The sequence below is a fragment of the Protomyctophum parallelum genome (genome assembly GCF_964188405.1).
Source record: "Protomyctophum parallelum genome assembly, chromosome: 5".
Lineage (NCBI taxonomy): Eukaryota > Metazoa > Chordata > Actinopteri > Myctophiformes > Myctophidae > Protomyctophum > Protomyctophum parallelum.
The window spans coordinates 55657825-55676665 of NC_139702.1; the positions used below are offsets into that span (position 1 = coordinate 55657825).

General features: G+C 42.6%; 2 protein-coding genes across 7 annotated transcripts in view; one reads left to right on the forward strand and one right to left on the reverse strand.

Annotated features, from left to right (window-relative positions):
• Positions 1 to 1181: 1181 nt before the first annotated feature.
• On the reverse strand, positions 1182 to 5671 carry rps3a (ribosomal protein S3A). Its single transcript, XM_083766264.1, has 6 exons — positions 5554 to 5671; positions 4757 to 4860; positions 4068 to 4255; positions 3005 to 3213; positions 1892 to 2001; positions 1182 to 1358 (listed from the first exon to the last, which is right to left on the reverse strand). The coding sequence occupies exons 1-6, from the start codon at positions 5613 to 5615 to the stop codon at positions 1231 to 1233; spliced, it is 801 nt and encodes a 266-aa protein (XP_083622390.1). The 5' UTR covers positions 5616 to 5671; the 3' UTR covers positions 1182 to 1230.
• A 2060-nt stretch (positions 5672 to 7731) lies between these two features.
• Positions 7732 to 18841, forward strand: part of lrba (LPS-responsive vesicle trafficking, beach and anchor containing) — a 318483-nt gene continuing 307373 nt past the window's right edge. For all 6 annotated transcript variants that reach the window (XM_083764652.1, XM_083764653.1, XM_083764654.1 and 3 more), the window contains exon 1: positions 7732 to 8608. In XM_083764652.1, the coding sequence (XP_083620778.1) occupies positions 8447 to 8608 (162 nt within the window). In that variant the 5' untranslated portion in view covers positions 7732 to 8446. The remainder of the gene's footprint in view (positions 8609 to 18841) is intronic.

The following is an 18841-nucleotide window of genomic DNA, read 5'->3' on the forward strand; positions in this document are numbered from 1 at the left end:
TATTTCATAGTTTTTCATGGCTTGAGAGATGGGTTGCCGTGGCCCTCACATTTAACGCAAATTATTTTGAATTAGCCCTACAAAAGGTCAGAATTGATCTAATAGTTTTAGTCTAACATTAAAGTACAATTTGGTCAGGGATCTTTATCAATCCATTTCTTTTTAACATAACCATGGGGCTCAAGAATCCACCAATCCACCTGAATGAAGTGCCTGGTGCAACAGGCCCGGACAGGAGTCAACCCACAGAGCTTAGTCCTTCCACATCATGCCAGCATGATCAGTACCTCCCAATACTGGCAAAGTAGTTCCGGCTCAACGGATTGTGGCCCTGGTCTTTCCCTAATGGGACTGATTGAGGGAAGCTACTGGGACGTAAGTCGGGACTTGATCAACCTGGCTGGGTCACCCGAGTGAGGGGTATGATGTTGCGAGACCTGAAACACAGATGACCTTAGAGGATACATCACTGAGGTGAGGATATGCCCCAGGTGCATCCATTGCCCTCAGTAACGGGTCACTCCAGCTCTAATAAAATAAGTTATCAGTCACCAATATCATCCAATTAGCACCAACAGCTTTTTTGTTTTTAAGAGATCCAATTTTAGAAGCCATTTCTTTCCTCATCACTTCCATTCATCCAATCTTTTCAGGTATAAGTTGGTAATTGGTATTTGAGTGGAAAATGCATCTTACAGGAGCTGGAGAATCAGGGAAATTCAATTACTGAATATACAATACATTATACACCCAAGATCAGAAGCAAATGATCATTTAACTGAGAAATTCAATTTTGCAACCAGTGGTGAACAGATAGTTATATTGTATAACATTGTAACCTCACAAAGTTAGGTAGTGTTGCCAATAGCTAATATTTTTCAGTGGCAACCCATCTTCAGCAGTGGTTCTCAAACTTGTCAGGGACCCCCAAATTCATATGCATTTAGCTACAGACCCTTATCTGAAAGTTGTATTTTTCCAGGGACACCATAAGAGAATTCACAATTTGTTTTAGCCGTTTTTGAATAGCCAACATAACAGGGTAAAGTGGTTAAAATGATTGCGACGCTATATAAACTACTTTTGCTGAGGACCACTTGGAACCTCAAGGACGCTGGACCCCACTTTGAGAACCACCACTATACAGCATAGAATTGAACAAAAACACAAGGCCATTCATCCACATTTACATTTTTTTTATTTTATTAAATTTGTGACATGGTGGTTTGTTCAGACAGTTTCCTGGATGGGGGGTTCGTAGCCGTCAGCGCGCTCAACCTTGACGCCTGTCTCGTCACCAGTGGCCTTGGCTGCAGTGCCGCCACCACCTTCACCATGCAACTCCATTAGTTTGCCCACTGCATATAGGGGAAAAAACAAGACATTTTAACTAAGCCATTGTAGAAAGGTTTCTGTTTTGTAGCCTCTTTATGGCCACTAACAAGAAACTCCTGACTAGGGATGTGTAGGCTATCAAATCTCTAGAAATTATATCCATCCATTTTTTTTACTAAGTCCTGACCCCTGTCAGCAGCATTTCAAAATGAGGACAAAAGTAAATTCTAAATAAAAAAAGTGCTTTCTCTATTACAAGCAAAAAAAATGTTTTACACGCAGTGAGGGGCGCTTTACCAACCCTTATTATCTTACATATGAGTGTCGCATACATCATTGGCTGCAGTAGGAATAATGGGCTTTGTCAGCTCTGAATGAGACCAAAACATTTAATTGGAGTTCTTTTCCTTTGAAGAGGAAATGTAAGGCAATGTCAATGAATGGTTTTCAAAAACATAATCAGCATCCATAAACAGCCTGGAATAATTGGTTCCTAAAGTACGATCAAAGGAAAATGGATTTGATACAGTTCATCCAAAATAGAAAAATCACTTACACTCAAACTTTGGCTTCTTCAGCATCTTAACCTTCCGTACAAAGACATCGTGGAGGGGATAGATGGACTGGCATGCCTTCTCTATGTCCTTGCCAACGCTGTCAGGGATCCTGTATGATACAATCCACAGCACCGCATTAGTATGGTCTATGGATATGCACCATTAAATGCAACACCATTGAGCATGCTTCATTCAAATATGAATGTACCATTACCCTCAGGGATTTAGCTCTAGGTGTCACTTACATCACGCAAATAGAAACGACCCATTAACTTTTACAGTATTAATCCTATGATTCCATGTTGAGTTTAGGTTTTAATTTAAATCATTGCCTAAGTAAAACTGACTTTATGTATATTGCCGACTTTCCAGCATAAGCTGGACACTTTACGTCAGATGTTCCCAACCACCGGTACGCAACATCAATTATAACCTTTCCTCACCAGGATTTTCCAAACGGAATCGGGGTTACCACCGTCCCGTAAAATACGTAATCGTCCAGTATTTGGAAACTAAAAGACGTGTCCCATAATGAACTGATACGGGACGCACTTTGTTCCGTATTTAAGGTCGGGAATAAATATAAATGACAGTGATTTATTTGACAATTCTGTTTCTGCCCCCTCTGCTCTCAAGATAACTGCCCGACTGTGCTATGAACCTGGTGCCCAGCAGCTCATTCATTGGCTCATTCACTCATGACGCCACCAATGGGAAAGGAGAACTTTCAGTGTTGCTAGGATACGACATACCCTGGGATCAGTGGGATGTATTCAAACCACAAACCTGAAAGCATGACAAGGCTCAAAAGTCAGAACACGAGTTAGCATAACCTTTTTAAATCACCCTATCCTTGTTGATAACGCAATTTAGGTCAATGATAAAATATGATGTAGTGAAATAATAAATAATGTATAAATAGCAGCCAGTCATTGACAGTCAACTTGTGTTTTGATGCACAACGCTTCCACCATGACCTACTACAGTATGCACCCCTTTCAAAAGGACACTTAAAACACTCCTTCAAATCAGGAATTATCCATTCATCGCCCAACGTAAAAGATACATATTCTAGCAAGTCAAATCAATAATCAAAACTAGTGTCTACTTACAGCTTGTTAACGACTTCCTTCAGGTCATTGGTCTGGACCTCACGGGTCATGATCTCCATCATCTTTTTGCGGATCTGGCGGACCTGTTGATGCTGGGCATACGACGTCTTCCTGATCTGGTTGGTGCGCTTCTTTGTGAAGCCAACACAGAAAAGACGCAGCAGGTATCCGTCAGTGGTCTTCACGTCCACATGTGCCTCGATCATAGTCTGAAGATTAAGGGAAACACATGACAAGGGTATGACGCAAACAAATATATGCTTTCCCATCTCCACCTGATTGCTTTGCTGTATACTTCTAAATAGTAGAAAGCCAACTGCAGCGTTTGCACACAGAGCAATTACTGCACACTGGCAATTATGATTCACATTTAGATAATTTTGTTGTGCATTTTATGATAATATGGTGGAACATTTCCAGCAACCATGATCTTAAGATATGTGAACATTATTATTTGTGGAAGATAAACCCATGTACAGTAAAGGCCTATTCATAGTCTGGATTTTCGGCGGTGAGGTGACCACCGCTCCGGTGGTGAGCTGACCACCGGACCTGAAATGACGTTGAGCGGTGGTGAGTAAAAACAGAGAGAAGGGCTAGAGCGGTGGTGGTGGTTTGCTCTTCACCGCGGCTAGTGACGTCATGTTGTAGTTCGGTGGTCACCCCACCACCGTAAATCCAGACTATGTATGAGCCTTAACACTACTTCAGCCCAAGTTACTGTTCTCAACCCACAATTAACTCATGCTATAAGCACTGTAAGCACCCTACCCCATCCTAATTTGTTTTTTAAATAGTAAAATGTTTTTTAAAATAGTAACATTTTTAAATTAGTTTAGGGTTAAGGGGTGGCACAAGATATAGCCCTGTGTTAATTGCATGTATAATGGTATTCAATTAAGGCATGATGTGTCATTTCCCAGTTAACACAAAAAATGCATTTCCAACACCATACAACTTTGAATTAAATGCATTTTTAACGAGCAGATTCCAGCAGATTCAGAATACACAACATTCCAAGTAACATCATTGAATAAGTTTCATCTAGACTACTGGACATTACCTGCCATTTCTTGACCATTGAACACATTTTGTCACGGGTCAGATCCATGCCGTGGAAGTTTGTAAGACAATTCTTGCCCTGGACGTCCTCTGTGATCAGCTTGAATTTACGGAAGGCTACCTCATCGTTCTGCAGGTCAGCAAGGCTCACCTCAAACACGCGGCCTTTAAGACCATCTGAAGCAATTCCTGGAGGGGGATGAGGAGATGGGAATCGCATGTTAGAGTTTGACAAGAGCTTATAATGAACTGACTTCTCAATTCAGGTGATCACAAGTAAATCAGTGGGCCTAGTTTTTTTTTACTGAAACAGTTTCCATCATTTTTTTAAGACAAACTTCTTAAGCATGCATGTGAACATAGCCACAATTTCACCAATTTGCCAATCTAGATTTCTTTTTTTATAATGGGATGAATCTAGAGTTGCAATACCCTCCATTGGCGTTTGCGATCTGCTTGTAGTAAACAACATTAAACTCAAACATTGCAGCTCTAAGCCAAGCTTGAATTATTTTCTTATAATCTGCCAAGCTTTTGTGTCATAAAAAAAACACCGTAGACATGCCATGAGCTACTTTCGATCAATCGTTCAATTGGTCTGCTCGGTTTTACCAGACTAAGATTTATTTCCATGCACATCTTTTGCAAACGCTTGATCTAGCCAATTAATTTGGAAATAAATAAACTCACTGGTTCCCTGAGTCCTGGTGACCAAGGTCTTGCCAATATTGCGGATGATGAACATGGCTGGTGCCTTGACATCGTACCAGTCCTTCTTGGAAAAGGGGTCCACACTGTGGGAAAATAAACGGCAATGCAACTTAATATAATTGAACATAATTCACAATTTCACCTATACCAGAATCAACCGGGGGATGGACAGTTTATTGTAGGTTTGTAATTGTAATCGCATATTTAACAGACTAACAGTGCAGCTTGGTGCCGTCGCACACTATGAAGGACCTCAGACAACGAGCCAATTCAATTGCTTAACTTCCAACGACAACGTAGGGTCAGCAAATCTATCCACCGTTGACATTACAGTTTCGACATTTCTTTTCAATTATTTTTGAGAAATGTAGGGCCAACAATTCACGTTCGTGGGGGAACGAACGGACTGCCATCTTTGCTAGCTAGCCGTAGCGTAGCTAATTCACGCAAACATTAGCTTCGCTGTGCCCTAGTGTTGCAAATTGCATTACATTTTAACAGCCAAGATATGTATCGACTTGGGTGCGTTTTATCGTAGAGCTGGGGTAACAGGTTATATTTTTTATAACGGTGTATGTCAGACAGTACAATAAGGGAATCAGCGTGACAACTGCTTGTAACCCTGCGGCCGGTGAAGTTGGGTGCCAGGGTGAGCGACTTATCGCACTCTATCCAGTCATTATCAACTTCATCCTTCATCTTTTATACCTATAACTGTCACCATCGAGGAGAACACAATCTACCACACAGTATATCACATGAATTTAGCTACTTACATCTTCTTTTTGGCACCTTTTTTGCCACCTTTGGTCAGCCTCTTATTCTTGCCGACTGCCATGTTGGCTTACAGGGAGTGAAAGAGGCGGAAGTAGGTGCTACCGCGAGAAATAAAGAGATTGTCTAGTGCCGATATGTGGCTCATCTCGCGAGCTTTTAACCGTAGCGCTCTATGGTTTTCAATAGCGCCATCTACTGGTGTCTTGATAGACTGAGATTGTGAGTGAGTGACATGAATAAATAGTTAATACATGAATGAATTACATCGTCATTTCAGTACAGCCAGCCACTGAACAGTTTTTGCAAATGCCTACTACATATAGTTATGCTTATGCTATAAAGTAAACCATAATAGATAGACAACCACCAGGCCTAATATTGAATTTAATTCATATTCCAATACTGCAGTGCACGAGTAATTGTTCCACATTGTGACTACATGACTTTGGGTTTATTTCACCCTAGACCTTGATCTGTGAACAAGAAAAAACAGACACTTATGCTAACATTCCTGTCCATGTGTTATTGTATCACGGTTCACCCTGTCTACACTGTTATTTTCACAAAAGAGACAGTATTTGACAGTTGACCACAAACACTGCCACGCATTCATCATGTATAGACCTAGGCCTAAATAAAGATCTATTCTGTATTGATGTACAAATACAATCAAAAAAGGACTGTCTGCATTCAGCCTCCTGAGTCCTGATAAGCTCGGACGTCAATAATAATGTTAAATAAACCATTCCCAAATGTGCATCGCTCATTGCAAGTTGTCACAGCTGAAAGTTGTCCATGGGCTATTGGCATTCAAAATGTCCCTTGATCCCATTAAAAAACAGATAGATATAGATAAACTAAATACAAAATGATTTACAAAGTCTCCTGTTTCAAGGCCTATTAGGTAATGTAATCACGAGGGCTTATTAATTATTCCTCTACCCTAAACTCTACTTTTCTTAGGTTTCAGTGCAGCACTATCCAACAATTTGATAATCTGGAGAGTTTGCATGAGAAGAAGAAGAAAGCCACAATTACTACTGCTATTGCTGGATAGATGACTGTAGTGTTGACTGTGGGCTACTGCAAACCACTATGAGAAAATGTTTTGCTCTGTTTGTGGTGCTGCGGAACACCGCGTGACTCCCAGACAGTGTCCCCCGAGGAGGACTGCTGCATGCAGTGGGGTTGGGACGTGGAGAGGTCAGCAGAGAAGGCCTGCTGCTGTAGCATCCCCCCGAGCAACCATACAGCATGAAGTCAACATGACTCACAATCAAGTGGGGTCGAGGAGAACAGAGGACATTTTTCCTCATCAACATGTATTCATTCACACACACACACACACACACACACACACACACACACACAGATTCAACAGATTTGTACGTCTATGTTATGATGAATTGAACATGGTGGACCCTATTGTTTTTTTTTTCAACTTACATTTTATTAATTTTTCATGAACAAGAATAGACAAAGACATACAGAAAGCAATAAGACAACAATTAGGACATTACAGTATGTGTTGCCACTTGCCAAACATCAACTCAGGAAATAAAAATAGTAGACAAATGCTATAATTGCTGGAGTTCACACACAGACAGGATAATAATAAAATGAAAACTATATATTATACTATATATGCTCACACACACACACACACACACACACACACACACACACACACACACACACACACACACACACACACACACACACACACACACACACACACACACACACACACACACACACAACATTGGTGGACCCTATTGTAAACAAGTATAATGCTTTATGGTGTCGTCCACAGTTAACAGTTTTGTATTGAGTTGTGCTTGAAATGTACTGTAAAAATATAGGTAAAGGTAGGCCTATAGTAGGATTTATGATTAACGTTGCACTAGGGCCGAGTATCTCAGAGTAATTGGAGTTCTTTTTTATTTGCCTGAGTGTCCTCACTCCTCACTCCTCAGTGTGACAAAGACACAAGTAGTGTGTGTGTGTGTGTGTGTGTGTGTGTGTGTGTGTGTGTGTGTGTGTGTGTGCGTGTGTGTGTGCGTGCGAGCGTGTGTGTGTGTGTGTGTTCTCCAGCCACCTGTACACCTGAGCCAACCACGCTCATCAGAGTCCCATCAGAGACTCGCACTGCGCATGCTCCACTCGCTCAAGGGTTATACTGTCATGGCGGGGACGAGCTGAATCTATACGGGGTGAAATCAGGAAGAGAAATGCATTGTAACTGGATTAACATTTACATTTAAAGAGGTCGAGGAGTGTCCGGGGACAGCAGCGAGCGGACCTCTGTCCCCAGTCGACGGTCACCGGGGCTGTTGACGGACTTGAGGACCGTTGCGGGGAGTTTTGCTCCTCGTCAGCTCTCGTACCTGTCAAGTGTTTGAAGGCAGCAGAGACAATATTACAAGTTCCACTGCTGGTTACATTGTTACCGCCGGGGAGAAATGACACACGCTGGAGCATCGTTTCTGTTCTGACAGAGGATTGGGACACTGTGTGGATACGGCTCTGTTCCTCTTGTTTTTTACGGATCTTAGCTGGCGAAACGCTGCATTCTTTACGGCTTTCAATTGCATTAATCCATCCGTCTCGTATCAAGTTTCGGAGCAGCCAGGAGGCGAGGAGTTGTGCGTCCAGCCTTCATTCATCGCCAGTGGCTACTCTTGCGTCTTTATATTGTGAATCCTGTCTTTGATGGGGGAGGAAGTCACCTTTTGTTTTCTGTGACTGTCAATAAAGTCGCCCCCGGGAGGAGATAAACGGGGCTTGTTTCTCAGCCCGATATCAGTTCCAGGTTCCCTGTCCTGCGGAGGTGAACAGGTGCTTTACCTGTGGACTCCACCTGCTTGTCTGTCCGTTTTTCATCTCAGCACAATGGCCAGCGAGGAGCCTCCTGCCGCCGCGCGGCCAGGCGATGCCGCGGTCAACCCCGGGATACCGATCAGGGGAATACGGATGAAATTCGCCGTCCTCACCGGCCTGGTGGAAGTTGGGGAAGTTTCGAGCCGAGACATCGTGGAGACAGTCTTCAACCTGGTAAGCTGATTATGAGGCTCAGTTCGGATGGGCCTGGTAAACCAAGAGACACGCTCAGAGATGTCAGACATGCTATATCTGACATCATGACTTGCCTCTGAGCTCTGACAATAGACTACTGTGTATTAGGGGGGCATGTTGGAGAGAAAAGGACTCTTGTTCATAAACAGTAAACACTCATTTGCATGAAAGGTCATGGTCACATAAAGCACTTCACTGCCACTGTAGGAAAACAGTATAGCTAATGTCGGGTGTTTGCATAGTAGACTCGTATACCATTACCATATTGAAAAAAGTCAGATAATAAAAGTATGGCCAAATTATTTATTCTGGCCTTTCTATTATTGAAGCCCATAGAGACCATTTAAACATTATACACTTGGACTGATGTAGGCAGCTCATTTACTTAGCCTACGTAAAGGTGAAACAGTTTTGTAATTTTGATCGTGTCTCTGTAGTTGAATGTTGTAGTATTTCTGTAATGGCACTTTTTAGTATTTCCTTGAGGTTATAAGGACGGTGTTCATAATCATATCACATTTCTACTACTTAAGAGTAGTTCAGCAAGACCACTGTTTTTACTCAGTGTGACTCGGGTTACTCAGTGTTCTGACTCATAGAATAGTGATCCTTTTGGCCACACTCTGTGTAGAGTGACGATTGGCCGCCGGCTGTCACTGTCATAAAAGGACTTTGCAGTGTGTTCAAGCACTAAAGTCGAGAATGAATGAACGTGAACAAGGAAGTAGTTGCAGGAAAGCGCGTTTCATCCACAGTTTCACCTCGTTTCACCAGAGTTTGACTGCAGTACTTAGGTGAAGGTAAAATGAAAGAGTAGGTGGAAAAGGAAGGGGAGGAGGCAAAGTGGAACCTGTCAAACTGCTTTGTCACCATGCAACAGCATAGACTAGACACTAGAGTGAGAGACCCCGCCTCCAATTATTTAATTTCAATGGCATGAGAAAATATATGTTTACATTGCCAAAAGAAGTGTCAAGATATAATAAAAACAATTTAAGAAAATGGGGAGTTTTTGGAGAGGGTACAGCATTGTGTTAAACAGAGCTGTCACATTGCGTCATTGTATACATGCTATATACAGTAGATGTGTATAGGCTACAGACCCTAGGGCTAAGCTTTTTGAAGCTACCGGTAATTGCATCACCTCACTGTGTGGAGGCAAATGAAATGGCAGTAGTGTCACTTCTCACTACAGTTGCACAGTAAAGTCTGGAGCATTAATTAAACTCTGAGTCTGTGTACAAATGTACCCGTAATGGTTTATTTCAGAGTTGGTCATTAACACAGTGGATTTCACTGTACAGAGATTGGCCTAGCCCCATATGTGCCCTCTCCCTACGCTCATTCTGTAGCTCCGAGATGAGGTCACACACTGGAGCTACAGAATGAGAGTAGGGAGAGGGCACATATGGGGCTAAGATTGGCCCTGCTACTGGTAGAGCAGTAGGATAGGTAGCCCTACAAGCAGAACCCAATGGTACTGAAGTTTCTGACATTTTTGAGACCCAGACCATGGGTTCCTATTCCACCTCTACCCTGCCACCTGGTACACGGACATAAATAAAACATAAATACAGTGGATACGGCCTGTCTGCGCTTTTTGACGGCTTTTTTTTCGTTTGGGGGCTTCTGAATGTGTGAACTTTAAGTACCTATAAATACCGCTGCGAATATCTCCTGTGGCGCAGAAGCCGTTAATTATTTTTAATAATAATGTTTGACCGATTTGGTCGCTTTGATTCTTCTTTTCCTTCCTTGTTTATTGACACCTCATTGTACCGCCTATCTGGCTAGCTAGTGGCGCTATAGCTATGACAGAGCAGATCAGAGGCAGGAACGTAGCCGGCACAAGCCAACCGCACATCGGGAGGCGGTACAATAAACGGTAAATAAACAAGAAGAATCCAAGCTTCCAAATCGGTCAAACAAAATTTAAAATACTTAACGGCTTCCGCGACACAAGAGAATTCGCAGCGGTATGTATAGGTACTTATAGTTCACAAATTCAGAATAACTCAAACAAAAAGAAGACGGCAAACGGCGCAGACACGATGTTACCGGGGATATTTATGTCCGCGTGCCAACATTCCCATACGAAAACAAAGTAACGCACAGGGACCCTACGGGTCAGCCCGGTTCGGTTCGGATTGGGCTGACCCAGGGGGTTCCGAGAGGGGCTATAGGATAGGATAATTATGTAAATCCTCATCCTTGATACAACCGTTACACCCCCCCCCCCCCCATTTGGGGATTCTTACACAAAATGCTGTGACTGTTCTACATGTTTTATTAAGCAAACAAACTTTGTTTCACCAGGGGAGGGCTTTGTCAGACAGGTAGCTCTAGACCTCCAGCTGTTCCTTCAACCAAATAGCCTGCTATTCCAGTATGCACAGCTGTTATAAGGAAGCAAAAAAAAAAACAGGCTGATTTGAGATACTGGCTAGCATCATAACGCTGTTTCAAACATTAAGGCCCAAATGTAAATTGGAATAAGTAATTTTTACATGAGGCAGTATACCTTAATGGTAATTCACCTTAGGGTACATTTTGAAAATGTACCCTGGAGGGGAAAAAACTTTTGCCAATTATATTGTCTTGTTTACGTACGTACTTCTGTGTTCATGGTTTCAATATCTTTAGGGATATCTTTTGCCTAGAGTATTTACCAGGACTCTCAAGAAAGGCTTGAAGACCAGTAATGACTACATCTTTCCAACTGATGTTGACAGAATGCAAGTGCACTTTATGATGGAGTGTACTAAAAACCTGATGGTGATGTCACAGCAGTTCAGTCTTCGCTCTTCACTATAATGCGCAAACTAAACGGTACAATTGGCGGCATGCTATGTTTGACCTAGCGAGAAAAAACTGCAATTGTGACTGCATACGTGACGGCTGACGAGACAGTCGGGCATCAAATATGTCAGCTGGAGTTGTGTCCCTGGGCTTAAGAGATCCATTTGATCCCATGGTCACTGTTTCCTATTGAGCATGCCCAATGTCTTTTGAGAGATGGCTTTTTGCAATTCATTAAATTCATGCGCCACCTTACAAAGTCACCTCACAGTGCTCCTGTGATTATTAATTGTTTCTTTGTTGCTGTTCCTTTTTATTTGTCTTTTTGCTACAATTTCGAGGAACCAAAACCAAACTAGAAAAAGTGCCCTTCTGGGCACAGGTCTCCACCAGGATAGGAATGTAGGACATTGCAGCTTGCCTTCATCTGGTGGTTGGATAAAAGGGCAACAAAAGTAAACTAGAGAGACTGTGTACCAATTTGCGTGATGTTTGGACAAAATCTGTAGGTGTACTGTGCAAAAACTTGTTTTGCACAAAGCGGCCTCCTGGTGGCGCTATAACAGGCCGTTCTGGAAAGTTTGGGGCAGAGGTTCATCGTTGGCATCCAGGGAGTGTGTGCAAAATTTGGCATCGACCGGGTTAACTAACGGTGGCCGAGATTAGCTGCTCACGGACACACACACACACACACACACACACACACGCACACACACACACGGACGGACGGACGGACGGACGGACGGACGGACGGACGGACGGACGGACGGAGTGCAAAACATACTCTCCCCCCATGCCTTCGGCCTGGTGGAGACAATAAGTCTTATATATATATATATATATATATATATATTATATATATATACACATGCACACACATAGATTTGATTTATATCCGGCTATCCGCCCCTCCTGTTGTGTGATGAGCTGCTGATTTAATTGAAGCTTGAGTCTCCTCACCTGAAGTGTCAAGATAATTTGTAGTGTATGCAATGCTAGCCGACAACAGTGAGGGAGTCGGATGCGCAAGTACAGGGGGCTGTCATACGCACAGCTCGTGTGATTTTATTTTATTTACTTGTCATGTCTGTCTGTCTATCAGTCCCTCCTGGTACACACAACACCACTGACCACTTTCTTAACACACTGCAATGATGCAAATAGCCTGCATCATTAGAGTCACTACATTGAGACGACACAGTCATGTCACCCTCTGGGGGTCCTAGGATGCAATACTGTACTCAGTACTATACTCGTCGTTGAAGATGGACCTGGGACATCACTGGACGCTGAGGAAGGCTTGACACCAAAATAAAAAAGTACCAGTCCAGATTTATTTTTAACTGGCAGTTTATATATATATATGTTTTTTTTTTATACATTTAGAGTAGCCAATAATTTACCCACCTTTTCTCCCCAATTTAGTCATTATTCCAATTGATTCCTCACCCAACTTGTTGGCCGCAGCAGTTCATTGGAGCAACCTGTATCACACAGGAAGGAGGAAGTCAAGCGGGAGTGTGGAAGTGCTGCCACTCAACTCAAGTGACTACTGGTCAATCACAGTGTGTCTTTTCCGGGACTTATCAATTCAATTCAAAGGAGCATCAGAAGACAAAAGTTTACGTCGCCTGATGCCTCTGATTGGCCTACCGGACGTCCTCTTCTGTGACGCACACGGTAGCTTAGCAAGCTTCCGCATGCGTCACAGAAGCTTGCCTCTCCTCGAGATACAGAAGCCCCAGAGTCAAAGGAGGCGTCTACCGTTCTATGTCTATGTGCGAGACAGAGGGACGGGGGCAAAAACCTAACCTGAACCAAGACGTGCCTGCTGTGGTAACTTCCTGAGAAAGATGAGGCTTCCAGAGGAGGGTAGAGAGGAGAATATATATATATATATATATATATATATTTTTTTTTAAGATATTTTTTTGCGGCTTACGCCTTTATTGATTTTTTAAGGGATAGAAAGTAGGCTGACAGGAAACGGGAGAGAGATGGGGGGATGACATGCGGTAAAGGCCGTGTCGGGTCCGGGAGTCGAACCCGCGGCACACCGCGACTGGATCACCAGTCCGGTGCCCAGACCGTTACGCTACGGCCTGGGCCGGAGAATATTTAATAGACAATCACAGAGACATAATGGAGTACAATATCTTGGTTGCTCTGGCTGGGATACAGTACAGTTTCTGAAGTTACAAGACACATCATGGGCCTCACCCAATCAGCCTCAGCCAGCCCATCAGTCTATTTTTGGTTGTTTGGATTGGCAACTGTGTCTTGTTCAACTTTCAGTTACCAAAATAAAACTGGAAGTGGAAACTTAATTCATTGCTGCTAAGAATGTAATGTAACAATTATTCACTGCTTGCCTGAGTGTTTACAATTATTTTCGCTCTATTGCACATGGTGGTGGTCCAAGGATATGTTCAAAGGCCCTTGATTATATCTGATCAAATTAATACAATGTTCTTCAGAGGTTACCTCCCACTTGGGCTGGTGTGGAGTTAATCAGGAAGAATGAATAATTGACTAAACTAATTTTAAATCAGAGGAGGAAACCCTGTCCCAGACTGCAGTCACAGGAGTATTCAGACGAGGCTGCAGCATTCCTGGCCTATAAATCATTTTAGACGTCTGTTTAAGTGCAAGCTGAATATTGGAGCAATGCTTTAATTGTTTTTTAATTGAGTCAATTCTAACCTCTCTAAATGCAGTTTGCTACTGTAGTAAACCATCCCATCTACACAGTGTGGAAGCCCATAGTACTGTGCAAATGGTTCACCAATATTTAACTGTGTAACTGGACTGAGACAGAATTGTTGCTAGTGACACAGGAGATGGGTAGTTTAGCACTGGCAGTGTGGAATGCAACTTGCGTTCTACCTTTCAGCAAGGTCAGTACACGGGTTGACAGGCTCACCCACCCTGTACCCTGAATCTCAAGTCGCAAACTGGATCATATCCGTGGATGAAAAGGCGTATAGTCCTTCTGTGTGTTCATAGCTGAGGTCATGTGGCAGAGACTGATTTGTTTGTCCTGAAATCTGTTCAATTTCGAGTGGAAATACACATTTTGATTTGATCCATTTATGTTTTGACAGGTATGTGCAGCACAGCACCTGAAAGAATTAAATGTTCCCCTTTTAATCTAGAAATGGTCTGAGTCTTGATATAATCTTTCTGAATTGTATGGCTTGCATGTATAGCCTTCCTATCTAAATCCAACATTATTTTTTAAATAATAAAGTTAATGTCAGGTATATCTCCCAGGCCTCCTCATTAATATTTCATGCAGTGTGGTGTGCCTGTATTCAGTTCCCCCTGTAAGGGACAGCTGCATAGAGAGAGAACAACAGACTAGACAGACAGCCTCTCTGAATTCTTCTGTGGCACCTAGAAAAATAAAGTTTGACTCCAAGGGGTCATTCTTATTTGTCTTATAATACACCTGCTGCCTGAATGTACAGCCATGCATACTTTGTGTGACCACACTTTCACTTCTGCCCATAGGGTGCGACAAATGCATAAAGTTGCATATGCACAGTATGTTGTAGATCTACTATGCCCCCCAGCTCCCACCCTGATGGGTGAAACCCACGGCCACGACATACACTAGGCAACCCAGCCTGGCTCAGAGGAGTGTAGCTTTTAAAATGTGCTTTACAATGAAGAGGCTTGTTGAAACGGAAACAACATTTGTAAGTGTTAATTTCGGTTTACCACAGCTTGCCTTGTCAGTACAAGGGATATAATCCTTACATGACATGTAAGGCACGCACGCACGCCACATGGCATATCATTCATATACCGGTAAATGTTTATATCAAGACCAGTGCAGGGGGAGAGTCTAGTCTTGCTCTTCTGGTAACAAATAGCCCTCTGACACATGGATGAAAGCCTATCTCCTTTCCTGTCTTATCTCCCTCATCAGAATCATTCCTGTCCACACCGTTAGCTTTGCCTCTCTTTCCCAAGGCTTTTAAAGAAAAAGGCTATTTTCTATAAACAGCATGACATTGTGTGGGCAATGTTCTGTGTGTGGTGTGTGTCTGTGTGTGTTGCCCGGCTGTGCACTTTTGTCCTGTGTCAGAGAGATGTTAAAAGACACACAGCACAAGGTGTGTTCGAACTGGTTTTAGATGGCCTCAGTCTAAGCGTGGTGTCTGTTTTCTGCTTACCTGGTCCACTGCTGTCATAGTTGTGTAGCCAGCAGCAGATCAGATATAGTGCAGCCACAGAGCTTTGCAGACCTCTGTGTGCGGATAAATAAAACGGCCTGGTTTAGGATTAATTATCTGTCCTTAACACTGTGAAGTCCTGAGTGTTCATTTAAATTGATAAATGAACACTGAGCATTTCCACTGTATAGACTGTGGACTGATATCCCCCATGGGATAATAAAAGTATCATCTATCTATGTAGATTGTGTAGGCCTGCACTTATTGTCTCGACCAGTATAAAGGCATGGACATAGACATGTCTTTCACCCTGTCTGTCCGTGCACGTGTGTCTATCTGTGAATGTGATCACCTAATCTCCAGCACCGTTGGCTTGATCGCAGCAAAACTGTGCAGTGTGCACACACACTCCCTGGAGGGCAGAGCAGAACCTCTGCCCCAATTCTCTCACATGGGCCTGTTATAGCGCCACCAGGAGCAAGATTTTGCTAAGCTTTTTTTTTTTACCGTACACCTACAGATTTTGTCCAAACACCACGCAAATCAGTGCACAGTATCTCTATAGCCATTAAACGAAACGGGTCTTTCAGATTTTTCATACCTCATGCTGATTGGCTAAGATTGGTTTCCAAAGTTTGCAGCAGTGCTCCGTTTTGAACAAACTGCCTCAAATCATGAACACAGCAATGACGGCGTGTGATTTCCGTGAAAGTTTGCACGCACAAGCCGCACTTTCCCACTAGGCTGTGGAAGAAATGGCACTTGGACATTATCTAATCATCCTCGTAGTGGCACTATAACAGGAAAGCTACAAAGAACTGCACCGATCTGTGTAAAACCTTGATGCACACTCCCTCGAGGCCAAGGAAAAACCTTTGCCCTTGCATTTTCCCTAGGTCCACTAGGAGGTCGACTTATGAAAAAAATGTTTAGTCCTTCAGATTTTATCTTAATATCATCCAAATCTGTACCCATGATCTTTATTCTTTATAGTTATGTGATGTTATATTTAAGTCGGATCTGACAGATTTTTTAAAATTTGTATTCTACTTTAAGTCATTGTCTATTGGCTATTAACTGCTACTTCTATGCTCACTCAATATCAAAAACACTTCACGCCCACAACAAATCTTCCTGACCTGGTGGAGGCCTGTGCTCCGAGGAGCATTTTTTCTAGTTTTAAATTTCAAGATTGTGTATTCCTCCAATGATTTGACTAATCTGTTTTCTCATTACCTAATAAATACCTAGTAAAAACACAATTGGATCTTTCAGATTCAGGTACTCGACTACTCGCCCCTTACGTCCATAATCAGAAACATCAGCTGTCCAGTAGTTAGCACCAAGTGTCCTTAAGCAAGGCACTGAAATATGAGATGTGATATAATTTCCCCTTAAAATTCTTTCTTTGACACGGATAGTAGAATAGTGGAGGGAAGCAAAGAAAAGCGAGATCAAGCTGGAATTGATGCTAGACAAGCATGAGTAGCCTACCTGTGCTTCCAAGGGCACAATTATGTGATGTTTGTACAATCAGAAAAATCCCTTTGTGTGCCCAGTGAACTGCAGTTGTGTTGTGTGGGTGGCTTGATGTGCTATGATGTCAGAACTCATTGTTTCTACTATAAACACCAGCCATCTGACAAACGGCACGTGGGAACATTACCAGACATGTCACAGAAAGCTGGGACACAGTTTGCTATGGGAGACCCTCAGTGACCCTCAGTGATGTCTTCTGTAGACTCATACCACACACAGATTGGAGTGGGGATACTTGCATTACTGTGTGGTTTATTATTACTATGTGGTTTATTGCTAATTAACAGTTTTGGTTTAAAGATGTAGTGCCAGAGGACGAGGAGGATGATTCTGCTTTGCACAGAGGTCAGCAACACATCAGAGGGGAGGGGGGGGGCACACACACACACAGTCAAACACTTATAACTACTTGCACACATACTCAGTCACTCATAATGCACCCCACACACACGGCTCATAAAAACATGCAGACTCATGCACTCAACACTAATATACACAGAAGCCTTATAAGGAGATCGAACAATATTGTCGTTGCCGTCATGTATTTCTTGCTTTTGACAAAGTATAGTACAATCCAGTATAGTACAGTAGCCATAGGATGTCAAAAGTCTTTTTCTTTGTCTTACATCTACCTCTTCCCTTGGTTCAACCAAGGCCCCAGTGAGGCTCTCCAACGTTGAGGCGCTCGGCCCTAGTGGTAGGAGGAGGGACTGCAGGCGCACCCATGGATTTATGACAGGGAAACCCGAGCAGCTGGGCTTTAACATTGAGCGCTCGGTTGCACTTCCGCATTTGACCACCAAAATTTGGTGGTCAAATGCGGTAGTAGACGGTTCTTCCGGGTGCATCAAAACGCCACTGAGCAACTTCCACTGACATGAATATTTATGATGTATCTCGCTGTCCCTCCTGGCACTCCCTTGTGGCACATATGGTGTACCTTTTAATACTTGTTATCTTTAGAGCTTGTCACTGTGTCGAGTTGGTGGTAGTTGTTTCCTGTAGCTTCTTTAGTTCAGTTATATGTTTAATCATAGTGCTCAAATTTCATGGTGAGACCCTCAAATTTAATATTTATTTTCTCCAAGTTTAGATAAATCATGAGGTCTTTAAGGCTTTACGATGTTGTCCAATAAGCGGGGACATGACCAGAACATGTGTGTCATGTTCACTGGCGACATATGACATCTATTAGAGAGGAATCTGTGATGTTGGTATATTTTAGAATGTTTGAAATGAGTGAAATAAATACGGTGCACAACTTTAAATTGTATTAAGTTCAGCCTAGTGCATGATGTAGTGTACTCTCATTAAGCATCCTCCCAGACTTCATCTATAATCCTACCTAATTCATGTTCCCAATCTTTTTTAATTTTGTCTATATAAATTGCTGTATGGTTGGAAATTAAAGTGAAAACCTTTGAATAATAACTAAATAAGCCTTTCCCAGAAATGGGTATGTCCGAAATTGTGTCTTAGGGATAGCATTTGGGAAGGATGTATTTATGTATGTCGTTTGTGAGGTTAAACTTTCCACACAGTCACTAAAACTACAAAATACCGTATGTTGTCTATATATAGATCCATTAGCTTAACAAGGCCTGCTCTTTGCCACAGAGAAAAGGCTGCATCAATCTTAGGACGCAGCGGAGGAAAAAGGTGGTTGTTGAATGAATAGGACTATGGTTAGACA

Bases quoted from the DNA above. Each gene is read 5' to 3' on its own strand.
- rps3a (XM_083766264.1), bottom strand. From the start codon at position 5,615: ATGGCAGTCGGCAAGAATAAGAGGCTGACCAAAGGTGGCAAAAAAGGT. The intron at 4,256-4,756 runs GTGAGTTTATTT...ATCCCCCTCCAG, and splicing joins CACCAGGACTCAGGGAACCA to GAATTGCTTCAGATGGTCTT. The intron at 2,002-3,004 runs GTAAGTAGACAC...TGTATCATACAG, and splicing joins AAGGAAGTCGTTAACAAGCT to GATCCCTGACAGCGTTGGCA.